The sequence below is a fragment of the Nilaparvata lugens genome, chromosome 2 (genome assembly GCF_014356525.2).
Source record: "Nilaparvata lugens isolate BPH chromosome 2, ASM1435652v1, whole genome shotgun sequence".
Lineage (NCBI taxonomy): Eukaryota > Metazoa > Arthropoda > Insecta > Hemiptera > Delphacidae > Nilaparvata > Nilaparvata lugens.
Window position 1 is genome coordinate 4,679,174 of NC_052505.1, and position 26,132 is coordinate 4,705,305.

General features: G+C 33.5%; 1 protein-coding gene across 6 annotated transcripts in view; it reads left to right on the forward strand.

The window, feature by feature from the left end:
* The window catches only part of LOC111044115 (caspase-1), an 88,835-nt gene extending 69,716 nt beyond the window's left edge, over positions 1 to 19,119 (forward strand). For all 6 annotated transcript variants that reach the window (XM_039420378.1, XM_039420377.1, XM_039420381.1 and 3 more), the window contains 4 exons: positions 3,226 to 3,404; positions 7,483 to 7,609; positions 9,241 to 9,496; positions 16,204 to 19,119. In XM_039420378.1, coding sequence (XP_039276312.1) covers positions 3,226 to 3,404; positions 7,483 to 7,609; positions 9,241 to 9,494 — 560 coding nt within the window. In that variant the 3' untranslated portion in view covers positions 9,495 to 9,496; positions 16,204 to 19,119. The remainder of the gene's footprint in view (positions 1 to 3,225; positions 3,405 to 7,482; positions 7,610 to 9,240; positions 9,497 to 16,203) is intronic.
* Positions 19,120 to 26,132: the final 7,013 nt, after the last annotated feature.

Here is a 26,132-nt window from a genome sequence, read left to right on the forward strand (position 1 = left end):
GATGAAATATCTCGACTATGTGTTCTTTTTATAAACTGCTCTACCTACCTATTTCATGCACGAGGAGTTCACAAAGTCCATTTCTCAAGGATGGGGTGGACCCCCCATTAGTTTCCCAGGGAAGAGACTCATGCCAGTTGATAGAGCTGATAAATAACTATACAGGGTATGAATTTGAAATAAATCGGTCGTTATTTTTGAGAAAATCGTGAAAAAAATGTTTTTTTTAGTAATTATCTGCCATTTTTCTCAAGAATATTACGGAGCTCCTGAAATTTTCCCAGAAATGAGACTCATGTCAGTCTTGGGCTTATAAATAGCTATCCATCGTATAAATTTGAAGAAAATCGTTAGAGCCTTTTTCGAGAAAAACATAATTATCCGCCCTTTTTTCCGCCATCTTGAATTGAATTCTATTGAATTTCTTATTGTCGGATCCTCATGGTATAAGGACCTTAAGTTTAACATTTCAAGTCAATCGGTCAATTAGGAATGGAGGTATCGTGTTCACAGACATACACACATACACACACACAACACACACACACACACACACACACACACACACACAGACCAATACCCAAAAACCACTTTTTTGGACTCAGGGGACCTTGAAACGTATAGAAATTTAGAAATTGGGGTACCTTAATTTTTTTTGGAAAGCAATACTTTCCTTACCTATGGTAATAGGGCAAGCAAAGTAATAAATATTAGGGCTATCGGGTTGAGTTGGCATTAGGAACATAAACGCCCTATACCATGGGATGGTATCTTCTCCTTATGATTACACTATAGAGAAAAGATTGCATAAGAAGATATCCCTAGGTAGTTTCAAATTTCAAGCCAATTACTGCCGACTACTGTCTATTATAACTTTTTGCTGGGGTAAGAGTGTAAGTATGTCACAGTATGACAGACTACCAGCGTCACATAGATTCACAAAAAGTACTACTAGGACTATCGGCTTGAGATTTGGAGCAGTTAAATTTGGAACATGATCGCCCTATACCAAGGAATATTTTCTTATGCTATCTTTTTTCTATTATTGTTGTGTGTTGAACATGTATGTACACACATGCTTCGCATGCATGCTGTAGGTACGTTTTCGTTTATGCGAACTTACCCTATGTCAACCGCGACCGGGTCGGGCTTAATTTCAAGATGGCTGAAAATCAGCGGTCGACTGCGGATGAAACGTTTTCGTTTGCACGGCTGGGTCGCAATGTCACCAACCTGAGCCAAGGCTACGATAAAATTATTCTTCTCTCTCACCAGTGACTTATTCCCAAATTGTTTTTCTTGATTATATTTCTATATTCTTGACGCTTGTGATCAAATAAAATCCTGTATTCTCTGATATTTTCAATCAATAAAATCATCATAAACTTCACTTATCCTTCCAGTCATTTTTAAATTAATCCCGGTCTTTTCTTCGACTGTTGCCTGCTGGATCTTCAGTCAGATCTTCAGTGAGATATTTGAGGTTAGAATTCCCTGCGGATGGCCGAGAGACTGCTTCTCGAGGAGTGCAGTTTGGTCCACAGTGAGAAATTTGCATAAACGAAAACGCTCCTATGATTTAACACAGAAGCAGTCGCCCATTTTGTTCGAGCCATTGACGTGGGATAAGTTCGCATAAACGAAAACGTACCTTTATCAGTGGAAGGCACCGAACAAAATTTTTTCAGGTTGGGTTTTGCCTTACCTGCTCTATTTGAGGATAATTTTTTTGTATTAATATAATTTGTAACTTTTTAGTAGTCTATTCATTGTTAGGGCTTGTTTATTTTATATTAGAACCTGCTGTCAAATAGCTGTCTTTCTTTCAAAGCTTTTCACGTGAATGTATCTTTCGTTCGAAGCCATCTACGTTCACACGTGCTCAACATACTTTGTCCTGTCGTTAGTGGCCACCCTTGAGTGAAGTTATTTATGATGATCGATTTTGAATTTATTGACCGAACGAAGTGAGGTCTAAGATTCAAGTCGACGGTTTGGCATTTCTCTTAATGTTTAAATGTTTATATGTTTATATAATTATATGTTGCGCATTTACGGCGAAACGCGGTAACAGATTTTCATGAAATTTGACAGGTATGTTCCTTTTTAAATTGCGCGTCGACGTATATACAAGGTTTTTGGAAATTTTGCATTTCAAGGATAATATAAAAGGAAAAAGGAGCCTCCTTCATACGCCAATATTAGAGTAAAAATCAGACTATAGAATTATTCATCATAAATCAGCTGACAAGTGATAAGACAGATGTGTGGAGAAGCCAGTCTATTACTGTTTTGTATAAGGTTTATAGTTTCAATCAAAGACATTAAATAGGTATCCATCTTTAAGCTGGGTTTACACCAAAGTTATTAACAAAATGGTCGTAACTTAATCCTTATAGATTCTATTAGATTGAACGGAAGTTGACAAACACATATGTTCATCATGTGTATGATAAGTTATGTTCAATCTAATATAATCTGAAAGGATTGAGTTATTAACATTTTTTTAATAAATTTGGTCTAATCGCAGCTTTAAGGTCTTTGTTTTGAATATTTTGTTTTGCAGTCATGGTATTATTATGCGTGCCCATCAGTATCAATATTCTCACATTCGAAAAAACTAATTTAATAGGTGAATAAAAATAAACAAATGAACCAAATAATGCTGGAGAAATTATAATATTTCTGATTCTAAAAAATTAATTTTCATCAGATAGAAAGATCATCACGGAACTGGATGAATTGGAATGAACTGGATGAACATATGGAATACAAATTCAAACGTGAACTGAGTTTGTTAACATTTGAAACAGTTGACATCTGGTACTTGTGGATGAGAATACTGCGTGAGGTCTACTGTTCACAGAACTACTAGTAGTATTGTATTTTTATATTTATCACATAGTGTACAGATACTTGACTTGAAGATAGGCACAATAGGCTCATATCTCTATTGTATTGCTTGATTCTCATACTTTAAACGGAATGGCCACCCTTATGATGATCGATGTTGGATTTATTGTATTGTATTGCTTTATTATATTCAATTTTTATATTTATCACATTTTGTGCAAATACTTGACTTGAAGATAGGCACAATAGGCTCTCATATCTTTATTGTTTTGCTTGTTGCTCTTTGAGAGCTTCCCATATTTAATTATTGCAATACATTGTTTGTCATTTGTAATTTTTATGATTTAATAAAATACTCTATTAAATTTGCAGTGTCACTAGGAGACCATAAGGACGAGGACTGTCTAGTGGTGATTGTGCTGACCCATGGTCTGGGCAACGGAATGCTCTTCGCCAGAGACTATGCCTACCCGGTTGAACACCTGTGGGCTCCTTTTGCAGGCGATAAATGCCTCAGTCTCGCTGGAAAACCCAAACTGTTCTTTATTCAGGTAAGTGTGTACACATTAGGCCTGCCGCAAAGTAGATCCACACTAATCCACGAAAAGCAATCCACGCCGTGGAATGTTTTGTAAACCATTGCTACAGAATTATTCATAATCAATCAGTTGACAAGTGGATTATTCATTGCATGTATTATTATCATTACACAGATGTCTGGAGAAGCCTAGCAATGGTTTACATAACATCCCACGTGTGGATTGCTTTTCGTGGATTAGTGTGGGTTCATGATTTTTTCTCACTAGTTCGCTGAATAATATTTAGTTTCTTTAATTGCTTCTCAGTATGGAGTTTGTAATTTTTTGGAGTTTGGGAAACGATTGGCTTCATGGTCGTGTTGATAAGTAATTAATAAGATGAGTAGTTAAGTTGTCTGGTTCTACTTTGCGGCGGGCCTAATACAGGTAGTGTGTGTGGTATTCATTGAATATTTAAATTCAGGCTGACCGGAACTCACCCCTACACTCAGATGTATAATCTTTGTAATTGACAATTGACAACTATTGTAATTGTATAAATGCATTTTCTGGAATAAAGAATATTAAAATTTGAGGATAGCAACACCCATGTTGATCAAATACTAGCATTATAACGTTGACCTCACTAAAGTCAAACTGTTGACTGTCAGTAGATCGGGTTGTAAGGCCGATCTGCAAAGTAGTGGACTGTGAGGAAGTGAATAGATGAGATCTATATCTGATCTAGGCACTGACAGCTCTTCATTATTTGCTATGAGCGGATTTACAAACCTTGAATGTGTAGATCCGAAAAAATACCTCTGGTTTACTGTGCGTCTGAGCACAAGTAGAATGCACAAAAGTAGTGCAATAATGATGACTAATAATTGAAGAGTGATAGATAATAAGTTTCTTATTATCCGTATGTAATGCTGATATTTGAATGTAACTATTGGAAGGCTTAAAATTAATGTAGTTGTAATTAAAATAAAAAGAATTAGGAATGCACTCAAGTTGTTTATTGTACCTAGACTTTTTGCTAGTACGTTTAAGAATACTGATACAATGTTTCAAAATGATGTTACCTCTGTGAGCGCAAAAGATTGAGTAATACAAAGATAAAGTTGGGATATCAATGTTAATGTTGAAATACACAAAAGAATATATTGATGCTGAAACTAATAATAGAACAATAATGACAATGAGTAATGATTGAATTGAACGTACAAATTTAGCAATGTTTAAATGAATAAAATTTAGAATACTTGAAAAAATGATAGTAAATGTGAGAATCTTAACCTGACTAATAAAATCAGTCGAGAGACAAAAATCCTAGATAAAAGTCCTGCAAAATTCATAGTAATCTTAAAGGTATGAAAGTATAAAAAATTATATGAATATGAACAATTACCTAATTTCACAAAAAATGATAACTAGGAATTCAGTTTAGGTAGAATCCAATCGTACCTGAAGCTTTCAAGCTGTTGACTATGTAACACTGAAAGAGGACAAATATAGCAACTTGGCTATAATGTAAGCAGAAGGAGCAGAAAGTCTGTCCAGAACTGAAGGTTCGATTAATAATTAAAAATGGAAAAGGTTGAAAAATACCAAATACAATATTGAAAGGAGACGAAGCTCAGCATATTGTATTACACAAGCGGGCTGGGAAATGACAGCTTAAAGCATGTCAAGTAACATGGGGAATATTACTATATGTAGAACACATAAGTAATAATAATATAGAAAATAAAAAATTGAATGATTGATAGTAATTAAATAGTTATTATTTAGGAATAAAAAGTTAATCAGGAACAAAATTGAATGGGATGAAGACTACCAGTAAACACAGTGCCTCTGAGAGGGTAAGTACAAAAATGTGAATAATAGAATAAGACTTCCCTGAATAATTAATGATGTGTTGCCGAAGTGATAGGCCTACGGTGACTCAAAATCCGAGGATGGAACTTGACTCCTGTCAAGTACATTGTAGTTGCAGACAGCTGCTGGGCTAATAGAAGTTGAACGATGAAGATATCTTGATTATATCCTGATAAACGGTGACCGATGCGGAAGAGAACTTGACTTGAATACGTTGAGATATTGAAAGTTGAGACTGTTCCAATATTAAAATTGATAATGAATATAACGACGAATGGGCACTTCACAAATTGAATGAGTTTCACTAGTTGAATGTTAATTGGAAAAAAAATTCCACCATGAGTTAAGTAGAATAAATTAATGTTTGAAGTTAAGTCCTAAAGTTGATGTAATTGCAGTGAATAAATATTTGAAAAAAGAGATAAAATGTTCTTGACGAATGAAATCACTGGCATCAGTAAGAATTGAGATTGACAAAGTTCGACTAAATAACTGATGAGTAGCTAAGACTGAGTAGCTAAAAATGAGTAGCGGTTGACAATGAAAGGCAAACTGCACTTGCGCAAATTTCCTGAGTTGAAATGTTGAATAAGGTAAGCTGCACTTGCACAAGACTTCCCAAGTTGAAAATGTATCTCCTATGAGCATACAAGATGAATGAATGTAACCGCAAAATAATGTGTACTGATGCTCAGTAAAATTGAAGTGATAAATAATAAATCAAAAGTTCATATTGAGGAATGTTGAAAGTTCATGTGGAATTCATGTTGAAATTACTTACAGTTCATAATACTAATATGATGAATAATTGAAAACGTTGTACGCAGAAAGCATGGCGTGATTTGCAAAAAGGACGCTTAGTAGAAAAGTCCCGAAAGGTAAGTTAAATTCATAGAAATTATGGTTGAAAAACGTTCACTGATGATAAATGCGTTGAATGGTTATCGAATAAGCACACAAACTAGGACATAATGAATGATGAAAATGGATAAAGTTTTCCAAAGATGGACGCGTTAAACTAAGATGTTACATCGTATAGCTGTACAAAGAGAGTGAAGCTACTTGCTTGCTGGTTGAAGAAACAGGAACTGCCCATGGCGGAAACATGATCGGTAGTCATGTGCACAAACTCAACGAATGAAGTGAAAATATAAAATCGATATTAAGCGAACTGAAGGTGTTGAGGTTGATGTGACTGTTGAAGTATACCAATGGAGGTTCAAAAACAATGAAAATACAATTCAAAATACTTATAGACGAATATTAAACTAGAAAACATTGAAAGAAGCAGACGACAACTAGCGCTACTATCGATCAAGCGATCAATGAAACTGTGACGTCAGAGATCGCATGACAAGTGAGAATGTTGTCCGTGGACTGTAGCAGCGGTAGATTCAAATATTACAAAAACAAGATGGACGACCATAAGACTAGCTAAAATATGAGACGAAATCTAACACAAACCTTAATGATCAACTATTGACTTGATAGTATGTGTATTGTGTTGTTATACCATCATAACAAGCTTCTATATTATAGAAATCACTAGGTCAGTCTAGTTACACACTAATCTATTTTTGGACGTACGATTTTTTGCCGTCCTTACAAATTCTAAAGCTGCGGTTAACAAATTGTTGATAACTTAATCATTATAGATTCTATTAGATTGAACGGAACTTGACAAACACATATGTTAATCATGTGTGATAAAAGTTATGTTAAATCTAATAGAATCTATTAGGATTAAGTTATTAATATTTTGTTGATAATTTTGGTGTAAACACAGCTTATTAGATCAAACATAACTTGGGCAAACAGATTATGTGTTCATGTGCTTGCCAAGTTTCGCTTAATCTAATAGATTTCATAAGGAGAACAAGAAAATTGAACGTCCAAAGATCGGTGTTTGTGTATGTGTTTGTTTGTGTGTGTGTGTGTGTGTGTGTGTGTGTGTGTGTTGTGTGTGTGTGTGGTGTGTGTGTGTGTGTGTGTGTGTTATTCGCTTGTTGCGTTCCTCTAGCAATCATCCGCCCAGATGTAGTGTTTCTACCTTCTCATGAGTTATGATTTATGATATTAAACGACTGAATAAACTGTACCTAAACAATGTGTGTGTTATTAAGTTTCTGCGTTATTGTGAAGTGATATTGTGGTATACATTATCAATATATGTTTTATCAGCTCGAATTTATGTTTTATTAATTTTTGTTTTTCTTCCCTTTTCCTACAGGCCTGTCGCGGTGAAAAACTTGATGGAGGTCTCACCCTTGTGAATTGTACACAAACTGATAACAACCTCTCGAGCTACAAAATACCATCAATGGCTGATTTTCTCCTGGCTTTCAGCACTTTTGAAGGTGAGAAAATAGTTTGATTCTTCAATTTTATATAATCATAATTTTTGTTAAATATGTTTTGTTGCTTTCATTTTGAGTGGTCTTTATATGTACATATTGCATATACTAACATCACCTTTAGATTCTACGCTGCAGATTCTCAAACGATTTCAAACATCCCTTTGCAAAGGTGCGTACAGACTTCGCGCATTTCGTTTTTCATCACCTGATTGGTTGCGTTCAAAGCCACTGATCGGTGAGTGAACGATGAGACCGGTGAGTGAACGTGGCTCTGAACGAAGCATTATTTGGTCGTTGAACGATGCATAGACTCACATGCAGCGCTAGTATATTTTGAATTGAAATCGGCCATTGAGGGGACAACCTGAAAGATTATTACATACTAAAGATCTTGAAGATTTTTGTAATTTCAATTTCAATTTAATTTCAATTTATTGGAAAAAAAAGATACATTGTAGTGAATGTAGTTAATCAGTGTGGATGCGACAGGCACACTACCCAAAACCGCACTCTACACAAAGTAATAAAGAATAATAAGAAAACAAAAACAACTTATATACTCTTTCTTGAAAATGTCATTATGTGTGATTTATTAACATTAATTATTAAACCATTTACAGAGCTCCATGTGATAATCTCATTAATATCCTCTTGTAATGTATCATAATCATTTACACCGGTAATAGTTTTATATATCTTAACATCATCGGCAAATAAAAGACCTTTAGAGTTTTTTTAATACATCAGGTAGATCGTAATCTATGATATTACAAAAATATATATTATATAATATCTCGCGCTAAAATACCTCAATGGCAGCCTTTAATTTCAAGTAAGAGCTACCATGGGAAGGTATAGGCATTGTGAGTTATACCTCTTCAAGGTCTTTGGTCTAACTGATAAGAAAAAAATACGTCATATCCGGTTCATTCACTGATCAACTCATCATACTTTTCTAACTGATGGAAAAGAACGTAGAGTAGCTGAACGTAAACAGACACGGCTGAATACGAGGCTGTTTACAATTATAATGGACTCCATTATAATGTATGTGGGAGCACAGAAATGCATAATCACATAAATTCAATAACATTTAAAATATTATCCAAAGCATTTTCAACAACTCCAATCATTCGATGGTTTTCATTTGATTATACAATGAGATAGGTTAGGTTCTAGTTTTGTTTAAATATAAGCAGCAGAGGAAACATCTGTCAGTCATGACTCATGAGCAACCGTTCAGCCACAGAATACATACAGAATGGAAGGTACCTTTCTAACCAAGACTTGTTTAAATATAAGCAGCAGAGGAAACATCTGTCAGTCATGACTCATGAGCAACCGTTCAGCCACAGAATACATACAGAATGGAAGGTACCTTTCTAACCAAGACTTGAGTGCACCAAGATCACGATACGTGACTGTATCATCTTGTTTAATTAAAATTACCGCTATATTACAATGCTACACTTTCTTTCAAGATGACGCATTTTGGCGTTAGGATACTAGCCGACTTTCCATTCTGTGGTTCTTCTGTGATCAGGTTTTTTACTGAACGTAAAAAAAACACAATGGAATTGATCAGTGGCTTTGAACGCAACCAATGCAACGAGTTTTGGTGTTGTTCGCAGGACATTACTCATGGCGAAACCCGGAGAAAGGCACCTGGTTCATCCAGGCCCTGTGTGAGGTGCTGGAGGAGGAAGGCACGAAAAGCAGTCTGCAGGAGATCCTGCTGGAAGTGTCGCGTCGCGTCGCCACCAATCACGAGAGCTACAACGACATGATCGCCTGGCAACACCAGAAGAAGCAGGTGCCTCAGATCAACTCCACCCTCTTGCGTCAGGTCTACTTCAACCCGAAACAGACCTTCAACGAAGATTAGAGGTACGTAGCAAATAGTATTTTCCTACAGTTACGTTGAAAAGTGGCCATTGCTGCACTGATTACAGAACGCAAAGAATCACTTTTCCGCTCTAGTGCGGGAAACATTTTTCTGCACTCCAGATTTGCAACATGGCAACGCAAAATACTTAGTAGGTTATATGGAGCAACAGTGCAGCAAAATCAAAATGAAGTTGGTAACAGTGACTGCTGTGGCTGCTGTAGTGAGCAGAGGTGCAACCAAGCACAACGCGCTAATTATTATTCATTATATATTATAACCAAGGACAACGAGGACTTTAGGATTTTAGGATTAAGGTTTTTATCAATAATGAAATTACACAGAAAAACATTTGATGGATTTCAGGCAATTTTACCCATAATTACCCACTTTTCATATTCAATGGTAACTGTAGGAAAAACTTAATGTGAAATACGTGCGCAAAGTTCCTCTGCTGCACTCAAGAAACCATTCCGCCCGAGCCGTGACTTTCGGTGCAGCAAACTGTCACTTTGCGCACTAGTTGCACAAATAACTATTTCCTCCACCTACTGGCTAAAGTACTTACTTTACTCCCTGAAACATAATACTAAAGTGTCACTTTTTCGCTCTTGGTAGTAAAAAACAGTAAAACTCCCTAGGGAGGAAAAGTGACACCATTTAAATAACATGGGAAGCATCTCTATTTTAAAAACTTACATGGTAATAGGTTAGAAGGTCTAAGCTCAGATGAGAAAGCATAAAGAGGTGTCTGTCATTGAGTCAACTGAATTCAATACCACAACCAGAAATTTGATCAACTCATGAAATATAATATGTTTGTATGATATTATATTCTTAATATTAGTAGACGATGAAAATTTATACAATTTTAAAAATATTTTATTCTATTCAAAATACCAGTCAACAAATATTTTTGATCTGCAATTCAAATCTGAACCGCGTGATCTGGAGTCAGCCATTTTTGGTAGCCTGCCCAGCTGATATAATTGTTAGACCTTTGGCCGATAGATAGCGCAATCGGCAGTGCCAATCAGACGACCGCTTTTCAGGTTTTAGATTTTAGGTTATGTTGTTAGGAAACATTGTCACCAATACGTAAGTTATTAAAATGATTTTATTTGCAGTTTCTATAAAAAAATGTAGATGGAGGAAAAATGTTGTGTACATCACGAGTGAAAAATACTTTTTCTCCCTCAGGAAAATTGTTGCCCTCGGCTTCGCCTCGGGCTTCAAACTTTTCCCTCAGGGAGAAAAAGTCGTACTTTTCACTCTAGATGTACAAATAACTATTTTCGCCCCACTTGGATGTAATGAGCTGGTTTTCGTGCGTCATATTGAGGCCGAAAATGATTGTTCTCTGACCAGGCCGGTAAAAGTTTTACAGCCCCTAGGGCTGTAAAATATCCTTGAAGTCAGCTGATTCTGATTTGATGTGAACGTGTTTACAAAATGGTTTATGATCCTAGTTTATGCTTCTAGAATTGAATAAGTATCCTGCAATAAGATATTATCATTTTATTTGGATGAATAAAATACAGATAAGATATATATTATAAACTATTCAAATTCGATTTTCAGAGTAGGATAGAACTTCTAACCTAAACTTCCGAAGTCAATGACAACAAGCATTGTTGACGTTGACATTCAGATTGGCCAAATTTCAAGTGTGCTAAGACACAGCTGATCAAAAAACTTTTCATTATTTGTGTTTATTATTCAAGAATCAAAACATTTATAATATCATCTTATTGTCATTTGGAAGAAAAAAAAGTATAAACTCAACCTCTTACATAATTGAGCACAATCTTTTAGGTTATTTAGACAAATAAGAATAAAAAAAAAATACTTGGACAATTTCCTGATATTCAGATTACCTCAGATTTGCTAGAGCTATGACCTTCCTGTTTTGCTTTCAGAAGTGCCTAATAAACAATTATTCTCATATGTATATTGTTTATTTTTCTGTGTGGCGAAAAATAACGTTCTCACCATGGGCAAAATTGTTTTTCCGGCTCTCAATCTTTTCTAGTCCTCGGCCTACGGCCTCGGACTTGAAAACCGATTTCGAGCCGGAAAAGTCTCATTTTCGGCCCTAGGTGCGAAATATACTATTACGTCACATAGACGGGAAGGGCCCTTTTGCAGGGCAAAAATGACGTTTCTAGTCGAGGCGTTAGCCGAGACTAGAATTTCATTCGAGCCCTGCAAGAGTCATTCACGTCCAAGTAACATACACTACTTTTTGTCATAATAATCCAAAGAAGAATTTGGAAATAGAAAACTTTACCTGCTTGTGCTGAAATTACTACATGCATTCCTTAGACCAGTTATAGAATAGACACGGCCCATTGTATATTCATACTGAAAGTCGATGAAGCCAACATCTACTGCCAAATCCACCCATCTTGACCCCACGCATCGTATATAAATTATAGAAAACTTTTTTGAGTTTGTTGTGTAAGTGTTTGTGGTGTTTAACTTACATTGTTGTTAAACATAGTTTGCTTTCCATAGCAGATTGTTATTTATTTGTGTAGTTATTATTTATGAAAATGGTAATCTCCTGCGCAGCTTATAATTGCACTGAGATTTTTAGGAAAAAAGTGGAATATCTTTTCATGCGTAAGTTGAAATTTATACACATAAATATTGTAAGTTGTAACTGTAATATTATCCTTGGTTATGATGTAAGTGAACTCATTGCAGCATGACAATAAAATAGTTTTGTAGGCTACCGTACCTTATTATTTTCAAAACACATTATAAATTTGAAGCTGATATCACATAAAACATTATAACTTAACCGATATCGTTTTTTCCCGTAGCTAGAAATAACCTAAAAAGACCATGAATCTGAAATAGACACAATCTGAAAGTTTTCCATATGATGCGTGATGTCACTGTTGTGACATCAAGATGGGTGGATTTGGCAGTAGATATTGGCTTCAGAGGCTGGACTTCCCAGCGTGTCTATTCTATAACTGGTCTAAGATGCATTCTATAAACATAACCTAGTTTACAAATTCCGAATAAGGAATTTCTTGATTGTAGTTGACAAAATTTCCACCTGGAGCGCTAAAATGCGGTTTTTTTGTAGCAGTTTTGCTGTTCCTATTTCGGAAGTAGGAAACATACTCGACTGTAAAGAAAACATATGATTTATTACAGTATAGTGTGCTGTAATGAGAATGCATTCTATAAATATAACCTAGTTTACAAATTCCGAATCAGGAATTTCTTGATTGTAGTTGACAAAACTTCCACTTGGAGCGCTAAAATGCGTTTTTTTTGTAGCAGTTTTGCTGTTCCTATTTCGGAAGTAGGAAACATACTCGACTGTAAAGAAAGCATATGATTTTCTAATACACTAGTAGTTCTGTGAACAATAGACCTCACGCAGTATTCTCATCCACAAGTACCTGATTGAAACTATAGACCTTATGGAAATACAGCAATAGACTGGCTTCTCCACACATCTGTGTAATCACTTGTCAGCTGATTTATGATGAATAATTCTATAGTCTGATTTTTACTCTAATATTGGCTTATGAAGGAGGCTCCTTTTCCCTTTTTCATTATCCTTGGAATGCAAAATTTCAAAAAAACATTGTATATAGGTCGACGCGCAATTAAAAAAGGAACATACCTGTCAAATTTCATGAAATTCTATTACCGCGTTTCGCCGTTAATGCGCAACATATAAACATTTAAACATTCAATCAAACATTTAAACATTAAGAGAAATGCCAAACCGTCGACTTGAATCTTAGACCTCACTTCGCTCGGTCAATTAGAGGTTGGTAGAAAGAATGGTTTCCCATATTTCACTGTAGCTGCAAATCCATTAACATTTCATTCCACCATCATTTCATTTCATCATGTAAGTGCCACAGATTAACTCGACCCTCTTGCGTCAAGTTTACTTCAACCCGAAACAGGCCTTCAACGAAGATTAGAGGTTCGTAGGTGAACTGGTTTCCCATATTTCACTGTAGCAGCTAATTCATTATCATTTCATTCAATCATCATTTCATTTCATCATGAAAGTGCTACAGATCAACTTGACCCTCTTGCGTCAGGTCTACTTCAACCCGAAACAGGCCTTCAACGAAGATTAGAGGAAGAAACACAATTTTATTTTGTCACATCCACATTTATTAGACATTGATACAGGACTGCAGTTTCGTGTTGAAACCGAGTTTATTAATGTCCAATAAATGTCGACGTGACAAAATAAAACTGTGTTTTTCAATATGGAAAAATTCGACAATATCAATTTTCATTCAAATAAATGTTATGAAGATTAGAGGTTCGTAGGATAGCAATTACATCATCATTTCATTTCATTTCTAAACAGATAAATAAATATAATTTTGTTGTCAAGAAACATACATGTTATGGCCAATGTCAAGTTCACAAGTTGTATTATAATCTAGAATGAAGTCGTATTACTATTTCACAATTAATGTTTTCATCGAAATATGTGTTTTTATTCATTCAATAGTTTACAATAGAATACTTGCAGCAACAAAGTTACTTTCATTATGCAAATGCCACAGATCAAGGTTCCACAGTTCGTAGGGAAAATGCTCTTCCATATTAATTTCATTCTAGGAGCAATGTTCAATTAATTGTTGATCGGCTGGCAATGTTCAGTTGAACAAAGATTAGAGGTTGGTAGGAAAACTGGTTTTTCATATTTCATGGTAGTGGAAAATTCATTATCATTTCATATTTTCATCAAGCAAGTACCACAGATAAACTCCATGCTCTTGCGTCAGGTCTACTTCAACCCGAAACAGACCTTCAACGAAGATTAGAGGTTCGTGAGGTTTGTAGGTGAACTGGTTTTCCATATTTCATTGTAGCAGCAATTTCATAATAATTTCAGAGTCTCATTTCTTGATGCAAGTACCACAGATCAACTCGATCCTCTTGAGTCAGGTCTGCTTCAACCCGAAACAAGCCTGCAATAAAGATTGGAGGTTCGTAGAAAAACAGATCTAATGCCTAGTCCATACGTTGGCCCAGCGACTTGGCAAGCCACTTGGCCACGTTGGTCTTGACATCCTCACTGCAATGTGACCATTTGTGGATGCTCGGCTGGTCACTCGCCTTCCTTCGACAAAAATCGGAGCGATGGCAAGCAAAGGCCACTAAAGGCGAGCGCTGGCAAACCAGCCATCCACACTCTCGCGCTCGTCGTCCTTTGTACGCATTGGGCCAGAGTGTGGATGCAGCCTTACATTTCACTTTAACAGGAATTCCATCATCATTTTATTACCTCATACAAGTGCCTCAGATCAATTTCACCATCTTGCGAATTATTCGTACAACGATAAGACAATTTCAGCTCATTCCACATTAGATTCTTCCATGGAGAATCCACTTGTTCATTCATTCCTATCATGATATACTCTATATACTCAACTTGCTTGATTATTTTGAGATGGATCGCAGACAACAGTGAATAGTTATTTGTGCAACTAGTGCGCAAAGTGACAGTTTGCTGCACCGAAAGAAACGTTTACGCCCGAGCCGTTGGCGAGGGCGTAATGGTTTCTTGAGTGCAGCAGAGGAACTTTGCGCACGTATTTCACATTAAGTTTTTCCTACAGTTACCATTGAATATGAAAAGTGGGTAATTATGGGTAAAATTGCCTGAAATGCATCAAATGTTTTTCTGTGTAATTTTTTTATTGATAAAAACCTTAATCCTAAAATCCTAAAGTCCTCGTTGTCCTTGGTTATAATATATAATGAATAATAATTAGCGCGTTGTGCTTGGTTGCACCTCTGCTCACTATAGCAGCCCAGTCACTGTTACCAACTTCATTTTGATTTTGCTGCACTGTTGCTCCATATAACCTACTAAGTATTTTGCGTTGCCATGTTGCAAATCTGGAGTGCAGAAAAATTTTTCCCGCACTAGAGCGGAAAAGTGATTCTTTGCGTTCTGTAATCAGTGCAGCAATGGCCACTTTTCAACGTAACTGTAGGAAAAATATATTTCTCATAAGTTTTAATAAACTTATATAATTATATAATTCATACTCATTCGGCCTGACTGAGTGTGAATAGTCCAATTATAACTCATGGTAATTATATTTTTACTGCTATGTGCGAATCTAGCTTAAACCTCTTCATGCAATTTTATAAATTGTTTTTCAATTCAATTTATTACTTGTCATGGCTAAACAATGGTAAGCATAGACAATAGTCACGTACATTAAAATTTTAACATTCATTTACAAAGTAAGACTAGATGAATTTTTAAAATTGTGGAAATATAATATTTGAAAACTTATAAATAATATGTCAGTTACAACTCATACTTATATAGAAACAATAAAATCTGGAAACATTAACATTGCACTCGAAAGTGACACGATAGATTCTTAATACATTTTTTCAGTCATATTTTGTTTTTCTCTTTATCAGTTTATTAGGGATTGCCTAAACTATAGGGACACTGGGCTTTCAACCAGATTTTCAGTCTTGGCCTGAAAACTGTCAGTGTTTGAGCCTCTTTCAAGTGGTTCGGCAACGAATTAAATACTTTGTTAGCCATATTCTGTGAGCTGTGAGCTAGATTTGTAAAAGGTCGTTCTGTGTGGCTCAATTCTCAACGCACCTCTGGATCTTGTGTTATGACTATGGATATTTGACCCAGTAAAATTTTAAATTTGGTTTTCTCTATTTTCAGGTTACTGCCTTTAGGTTAATTTCACAACAGTTTTGAGAACGAGTCTGTTCAGAAGCCCAGACTACTCTGCAGCCAACGATTGAATAGCAGTGCTCAAAAGCGTAACCAAGTTATAGCATTTCCGAAAAGCCGTTCTCGTTTACAATCAATATACTACTATCAACTGTTGTTATGCTAGCATTTTTGTATAATCTTCCTTAGTTGAATTTGCATTTATGGAATATTTTTAACCACTAAGTAGAACTCGTATTCTTATATAAATATTTTTTATCTTATGAAATATATATTCTAGTTTTAAGTGTATAATCAAGTTTATATTTTGATTATAATTAGCGGTATGGCATATAATATAACCAGCCACATGTATTTAGCTTCAACATGAAGCGAGTTTGCATGTTAGATAAAATTGTAGTGTTTTTCTATACTGGAAGCTAGCTAGTTATATAAATAGTAGTGTTATCTAGGGCAAACACTGCCAAAAACTGTAAACAGTTGTCATTTCCTCGGAATTGAATGAAGATGTAAACTCAGTATTAGATCTGCACTGTCACTCGATGTAGTATTTGAGCCTTGTAGACTTCACATCTTCAATTGGAGATACATTTTGTGTGTTGAAATCATAACAGTTGTTTTAATTCTTACTCATGATAAATTTTTAATTGGAGATAAATTTTGTGTGTTGAATTAATAACAATTATTTTTACTCATGATAGAATTAGGCCCGGTTGCACAACAGCCGGTGAAATTTTAACTGTGATTAATTCACAAGATCCAATCAGAGAAGGCATTTTTGTAAAGACGGCTTCTCTTATTGGCTCTCGTGGAATCAATTAATCACGGCTAAAATTTAACCGGCTGTTGTGTAACCTACATTTAATCTTGTAAAAAGTTATCGGTCATACCAAATCTGTATGAAATTAGTGAGACTAAATCATTTTTCCAACTGGATTTTGAACATTTACATGGCATCATGTAGTTTTTTGATGTAATTAATTCAGTGTGATTGACAAATTATAATTTGATTCTTTTAAAACAGCATCACTATATCCAACATAGGCATTTATCATAATATTGCGCAATTTGATAAATTTTGGGAATACATTTCTAAACATCACAATATAGGTCATATTGAATGACTGCTGTGATGTATTGAATGTAGTTTGCCAAATATATATTAAAATTGTATATTGATGCCAAACTAGTTGTCCCGGTAATGGATAATACCATAGCCACCTCTAATACACCTGTATTATAGGTGGCTATGATAGTTGCACAAGAGCATGTTAAATTTTAACCGTGATTAAATGCCATAAAAATCAATTAGAAAAACTTTCTTTACAGAAAAGCTTCCTCTGATTCGTTCTCGAGGCATTTAATCATGATTAAATTCAACAGGCTCTTGTGCAACTGGGCCAAACTCTGTGTTTAGTAGACATACTTTGATTTTACTGAACTTCATTCAATTCCGAAAATTCATTAAATGTTAATTTCAACGTAAAGACCAATTTTTTCTATGTTTTTGTGTTATTTTATCCTATAGATTTTTAATGTCTGTATCGCTTGAAAAATATTAGAAGTATTTGTAAAGAGAAGGAAGATTTTGCAATAGAAATCTGCCCCAAGTCTTTCAAAGAAGTGTCTTGTTCCTTTACATAATAATATTGTAATATTACTGAAATAGTTTTAGCGATATTTGAACAACCAAGAAGAGGGTTGTAATGAATAAATACATTTTTGAAAATATTTGTTATTCAAACATCTGATCTCTTTTTTACTAGTTTTATATTGACGTTGCTGTGATTTGAAAATGTTATGACAGTTTTGTCAAAATGTACAGTCATGTGAGTGTTTATACAGTTATGTTTCATTAAGGGTGGCTTTTCAGATCTCTCTCTTTTATTAATTTTTCTTGAAGATTTTTTGTGTATTTCTTGTACTGGTGATTGACATTGTACACCCATCACATGATCCCATTCATCAATATTTAAAATGGTTTATTTAGATGTAAAAAATTGTCTTTCATTACATCATAAAAGTTTAATATACTCTACAACGGAAAACTATTTGCTGAACTAATTAGAACATGTATTGAGGCATGATAAACTAGGTAAATTGTTGGCCCTTATATGCGATTTCCCAACAATGTTTGTCTAATCACCCATAAACATTAATTTATTTATTCATTCCTCAATTAAAACAAAGGAAAGTCATATCTAAACAAGATTTTACGCTCCATTAGGTGTTAGACAAACTAAATTATTCTCAACTATAAAAACTCACTATCACCCTTTTATTATATTTTATATCAAACCAATAAATTTATATAATTAAACATTCAAGTAACCTTATATTAAAATATTTAATCATCAAATATTCTTGATATTACACTTTATAGGTGTCTAGGAAAACTAGAACTCACCTTATTGTGTCCCCTATTATATTTATTGCAAACGTATTTATTTTATTTATAACCTTATTGTTGTAATCCCCTTATTATTTTTCCTTTTCAAAGGATAGATATTCTCCTGATACATCTTTGCCAGATGTCTCATAATAAAACTTGAAAATGTCACTTGTGTTTATCTACAAAGTTTTATGAGAATCTGTTGGTAAGGTGTAGCTAGTATGTTACACCATAGACAAATAATAATAGAATGGTATCTTGCATTTTTAACGATATCTTTTCTCTATGGTTACCCCAACTCTGCTCATGATTGTTGTATCTTATCCCCATCTCTGGGATGTATCCTATTGAATATATGAATGAAATATTTTCAGTAGCCAAGCTCTGCTCAGAAATTGTTATTTCCAATTCATTAGAATTTATTGCTTCTTTGAGAGAAAAAACTCCACCAATTTGTCGTTTTTCTTTATATATTGGATAAATATTATTTTGAGTGTTATATCTCAATTTAGTTCAATTAAAATTCAAAATCTGCCAATTTATACATATAGGTGAGATGAAGAGAAAAAGCTCAACTGAAACGGTCTTTTATCGTGTTCAACAAATGTTTTGCGATCAAGTTGTTAATTACCAAGATATTTCTCACCACTCTCCTATTATTGAACTAGCCGCCAGGCTCGCTTCGCTCGCCATATCCGTCTAGCCAGGGGGATCCGCCACCTGGACCCCCGTAAGAAATTAGTTCAGCGGGCTTGCTTCGCTCGCCATATCAGGCGATATAATATTCCCAGTAATAGCTCTGATTGAAGTAGCAGTGCCCCCAATCAATTTTTCCGCGATAAATGCATTTCAATCTTCATCTTGGTGCCAACCTAACAAAGTCAACTCAAACTTAATGCCAACCTGACAAAATTATTAATTTAGTTACCAGTTAACAACTGTTTCGAAGAGGTACTCTCTCTAGATTATAGTTCTATATTAACATATGGTATGGACATTTTTCAATTATAATTAAGAGATTGGAATAAGAAGAATATACATGATAAAAGACGAAATTTAAACCCTTAAAAACCACCGTTAGAGTTAAAATATTGCCAAAAGATTTCTTAGTGCGCCTCTAAAGGGCCAACTGAACATACCTACCAAATTTGAACGTTTTTGGTCCGGTAGACTTTTAGTTCTGCGAGTGAGCGAGTGAGTCAATGAGTGAGTGCCATTTCGCTTTTATATATATAGATAGATAGAAGATAAATATCGATGCGCCGAGCTTCGCTCGTTATTTTTATTTATTGATAAACAGAACACAATTCTCTAAAATGATCGTGTTTATATTTCACAGCTGGCTATACGTCATCTTATGAATTTCGGGGAAGCGATATTTTGATTTTTCACATACTCACTTCCTCACCCACTTTTTTCTATCCACAGCTGTTTCAGCCAAGGATGAATATCATCCTTTTAATGTCGTTCAGCGAGTTTTCCCAAGGATGAGAGAGACCTAGTGCAATCGAATCTTCATATCATAAACCTACTATGTTCCAAATTTCGTGAAAATCGTTAGAGCCGTTTTCGAGATCCGTTAAACATAAATAACCAGATATATAAATACAGAAATTTCTCGCTTAATGTAATAGGATTATCATGACAAGGCAATTTTCGAAGAGGTTTAGGAATAGAATGAAATCCAAGTTTCGACTTCAACCTTATATTGGATTGCTTGAAAAGAATAATTGAGTTTGAAAATCCATCAATACCAGAATAATATCCAAACAAACAATTTAAAAACCAGGAATGAAAAGTTTTCATAGTTTCTTATAGCTTCTGGCTATTTTCCCATGTTTCAGAAGGATGACCTCTTATATTATCATCACATAGTTCTTGATAAAAGTTGATCATCATCAACTAGATATGGCTAGAAAGAAAAACTAGAAAGTTTCTTCTCAAAGACCACATTAATCATCATGCGACTTTTTCCAATAGAACAACTTTAAATCCATCAACTCCAAGTCACATTTAATAATTCTGAACCCAATCCACTCAAAAATACCAAAGTCGCAAACCGTGGAAAAATAAATGGCTACTGAAACAATAATTTTCTCTTGGTCTTGACAAAAATTATAAATACTCTGCAGTAAGAATTGATAGAGATGATAATAATTCATTTTTTATTCAACTTGAAACTTAGCAGAAAGAAGCCATTTTTCAGGCGCTGTAAAATATATAATAATCTAGTTTTAGGCTCAATTCTCAAATCGAGTTGTTTCATCCTGTTTGTAAATTTTGTGTGGAAATAACTTACAGCATTTTCTAATCCAAACGTTCTATTACGCCAGCAAGCGAACCTCCTAAACTTCTCACTTTATGTTATGTCAATCACCAGTTCTGATATCACTTACTAAATTCTGAATTCCATTTTGTTATTGTGAAGCTTTTCAACTAATTGAAAATGCGACCAAGTCTTTACTAATATGAATGAAAGACCACCACCTCTTACTTTTCGATTATATTTTGTTAAAATTTCAAAAAATCTCAATTATAATAAACCATTAGTCTTTCAACAGTAAAATAAAACGGTTTGTAATTAAGATAGATTATATGTATATTAAGATAAGAAAATCCAAAGCACTATTCATGGTGTATAATTGTTGTGACTGAAATTGCATTTTATCCTGAAGAAATGAAATATGGTAAAGCTGTATTGTTTCCTGTGCTATTTTTGGTGTAGGAATTCATAAGAATTATTTATTCCTAATAATTGTTTAATTAACACTCAATCGGATTTATTATGGATAACTGAATAAATATTAGAAATCAAATCAAAAGTCATTGATAGTTCATTAATTTGAAATGTTTGAAGCTCAAGGTTAGAAACTTTACTAGTACTTTATTTTGTGCCTCTCAATTTTGTATTTTAATATCTCAAAAAACCATTAGTAACGATCATACATTTGTAGATTATTCATTTGTATCATACTGAAATATCAATTAATTTTTGTAAACCTTGATTGTTCTGGTTTATGAAGGCAGTAAGTTGGGAAGTAATATTGGTATCGTGGTCGCACTGATAAGCTATCAATAAGTTAAGCTACATGCGCCTGGTATTCCCGTTGTAAGGGTGACCACTTCAAGAGCCAATAATCTCTCTAAATACTTTGAATGGTAAGAGTTGTGCTATTTCTCCATAATTGAAATAATAAGACTTTGATGTTGTAAATATCGATTTAAAATGGTTCTGTAATTTAAATTAATTTTGAACAGATAGAGTGATTTTGGCAAGACAACATCTACGTCTTAAGCTGGGTTTACACCAAAGTTATTATCAAAATGTTAATAACTTAATCCTTATAGATTCTATTAGATTGAACGGAACTTGACAAACACTTATGTTAATCATGTGTATGATAAGATATGTTCAATCTAATAGAATCTATAAAGATTAAGTTATTAACTTTGGTGTAAATGCAGCTTAATTCTTTCAATCCTCAAAATACCATCCATGAGTAGAAAATCGCTTTTTGGTGGTTTGGAGCCTACCTAAAGCTGTATGCTCACTCAACATTTATTGAGTAGACCTGATTTTATTTTTTATTGATGATCTCTCATCACCATCCATCTTATTACCCACGCACAAGTCTAAAGCTCATGTGGGCATCACCCTCAGCAAAGAAAACGTCTCGAGGAAATGTCACCCTCATTTGAATTGTTATTTTACTTCTGTTATGTTACTCTATTTAGATCAAGTAGTTGTAGTCCAGTGTTATTATTAGTTCAATGTTTTTTTTTTAGCTTTAATAAGTTTGATTTCACTGACTTAAAGCTCTTTTTTGTATCATTTTTAAGCAATTATATCCTTTAAATAAGCCATAGAAGTTAGTTTTTATACTTGTATGTTGTATCTTTTGTAAGACTAGTATTTGATTGAGTTTATTCGACGTTACCACCTTCCAGTTGCCAATGATCGGTGTGGTATATCATCGAAAATATGGAGACCATCACAGTTATTTCATAACTATTCCTGGATACTTTTAATTCATTAATAATTACAATGTTGACATTTCCCATAATTTTGTGTCTATGCATGAGAGGGGATATAAATTTTGATTGTAACTTACCCTCAAAAGCAACGAAAACGTTGGATAAATCTGGGAACTTCCCTAAATGTTTGTCTGGCAATATAGTTTATGGATTTTACTTGTCTTGAAACCCTAGATTAAAATAATTTTTTGTAGTAACGTACGAACAAATATTTCAAGATGTTTTCATGAATTTGAATTCTTCAATGTTGCTTTCCATCGCGCTTACTATTAAATCAAACGACTAGATTAAAAATAGAACGACTATAGTAAGGTCCACGTTATAATGGCAGTGAAGAAAGATAGGAGAAAAACGTTGCCAAGTCTCTCCATTTTGCCACTGACTGTACACAGCTGTTACTCAATTCATCCCATTAAATTTAATCTAATAATAATTATCATTTCTTTGATAAAATAATTAATTTATTGTCAAATTAATCAATGGAATATATTTCTTCATAATTTGATTCAAAAATTTGCTTTCATAACTGAGATCAGATTTTTATTTTTATACAAACCTGAAATGGCGGTTAATTAAAAATCTGTGATATAACAATATGAATTTCAAAAAAAAAACAGAAATTAAGTTATTTGATAGATATTCTACTCCAATTTCTTTTAAAAATAGTAGAAAAATAGGAATCCTATTCAAAAATAAGTAATTTCAATGGATTAATTCTGAAATAACTTTTCAATATTATTTATACCGGTACGAGTAGGTCTAACCTATACGGGTAGGCTAACTGAAGCATGGATCAAGTCTAGGATGGTGAGTTATCAATTTTTAAAATGTCATTTCAGGTATTTTAATTTGTGTTTCTCATAGGGTAATGTTTAAAAATTATTTCATTGTTTCAAAAATACATTTTAAATCAATTATACGACTTGTGTACTCAAGTATTTTGATAGAATGAAGAAAAAAATGGCGGCTGAGAATTGTTTGGTCAGTTTTGTACAGTCACTGTCAAAAGTGAATATAAAATATTCTGGCAAATAGACAACATTGCAAAGCGAGAGAGAGATAGTGCTATCTGTTTTGTTGTATGATAGAAAAGGACAGCAACAGTATTGTCAATCGTACACTGCCATTATAATGTGGACCTCACTATAGAAGTCAAATTTGAATAAAATTCTATTACACGCGCGTATTATGTTCTCTATCAATGGGATATGATGTCATGAAAAAAATATTTCAAATTTCTCGCCTGATATCAAACTCTATCATTTATTATTCAAACTATTGTTTATTATCAAAAACGTCTATTAACAATAATTGTTAATCTCAATAAAAATGTATAATTAAATTTTGATCACCGAACTCAGCTCTTACAGAGAGAGTGTACTGATTAGTTTTGTGTGAACTGTTTTTATTTGCTCAAAGCACTGCGTAAAAATTATTTGAAGACTGATGAATTTTTGCTGCCATTTTCGTTGTAATATTCTTCGAACATCAATTCAACTGCCATTAATTCCAATCCAAAAATTAATCCATATTTTCCCTGCTTCAGAAATTTTTGTTAAAATGGATTAACGGAGAGAAAACCTTGATTGGAATTATCATATTATTTTAAATTCATGATGTTCAATGTAATTTTATTTAAAATATTAAATTTATGTATTCATCTCTTTACAATATCTATACAGTATCATGCTAAAGCTGCGTTTACACCAAATTATTAACAAAATGTTATAGATTCTATTAGATTGAATATAACTAATTATACCCATGATGGAGATGTGTGTTTGACAAGTTCCGTTCAATCTAGTAGAATTTATAAGGATTAAGTTATTAACATTTTGATAACTTTGGTGTAAACCCAGCTTAATATTTCATTTTTAGCTATTCAATAATTGTATGTTTATTCAATAACCAATGTTTCAACAACTGTTATGACATTAGGAGTTCTCAATAAGGCAATTGAATTGTTTTTGTTCATTGAATAATATCACTTTTGTGAGAAAGGAATAGATAGATTAATTAAAAGTTTGGTAAAAATTATGCTCATTTACTGATTGTGTTGGATACTTTATGTGATATTGATATTGATCTTTTCAACAGGCTTTGCAAGCCATATAAATAATATAAATCTGATTACGACTATAAATCTCAATGATGATGGCATTATATTTTGGTTTGTATATTTCTGGACTCGGAATTTGATTCAAAGTGAATCAACATAACATCCCTTTTAAACATTGGCTTACTACTATCAAAATTCGGAAAGGGACCAGTTTTCATTCATTTATTCATAGACAATAGATAGAATGCAGGTAAAAACAACAGGCATTAGCCCAAAACTGCTTTAAACCTTAATTTGGAATACACAGTCTAGAGGTTATGTAAATGATAACTTAATTCACACACGATTTTGAGTCCAAAAAATGTATGTACTACAATAATTTTGAATTTAACAGATTAATTAATTTAAAAATACAAATCCAAACAAAAATCTTCCTTCACAATCACAAAAAATTTTACTTAAATCCACAAAAATTATACTCATGTTAAAATTCTAAACGACAAAACATCTGATGATCTGGTTTTGGGCTAGGCCTGTTGGTCGTTTTCTAATCATGTATTTGATTTGTGCATTGGTTAATGTAAATGAATTATATTATAGCCGAAGCATATCGTGTCTAAATAATTTTTAAAAAGGGTGCTCAGATTTATATATTGAAAATTAGTCCTAAAGAAAAAATACAATTTTACAAACCATTTATTATTGGTGCCTCTCCAATTTGTTCAAACCTGCATTATAATGTAATAAGCATGTTCTATTGTCATAAATTCAACCTAAATTCAATTTTTTTCGAAAAGAAAATGTTCTAAAATAATATTTCTTTGTAGTTATAATATTATTATTTACAAAGCCAGCAAACTTAGTGCCGTTTGCACACTGAAAGCTCAAACTTATTGAATCAGTTGTGGTTTTATCTCAAAATGAATCACATTATAGCAAATGAAACTTAGAACTGATTAATCCTATTTAAAAGATTGGGCTTCTTTTAAACTTTCACTATATGAACAACCCTGAGTAATTATTTTTCTATTACTGTATGAATACTTTTCTATTACTGTACTTGTTTTTATCATGTTGAAAATCAACTTCAAGGATTCAAGCTATTGATAGGTAGCCTAATTTTAATCAGACATTCATTGAATAATCAAATCAAATGTTTTTATTGGCCTTCAGAAATACATGTATCGACAAAGTGATGAAAAAGGAGCATAGTTATAATCTCATGAGAATAATATTGAAATTATTTCCATATTAATAATAGTAGATTCTGGGGAGGGGTGTGTAACTCATTTGTTATATCTAATGTTTCTTAGATTATGAATATGTCCCATCATGAGTTTTTCTACATAAATATGTTGAATTGGAACCGTTTTGGGTGTAAGCGTATGGTACTTTACTGTAAGTTGTGTAATTCGGAATGTTTAAATAAAT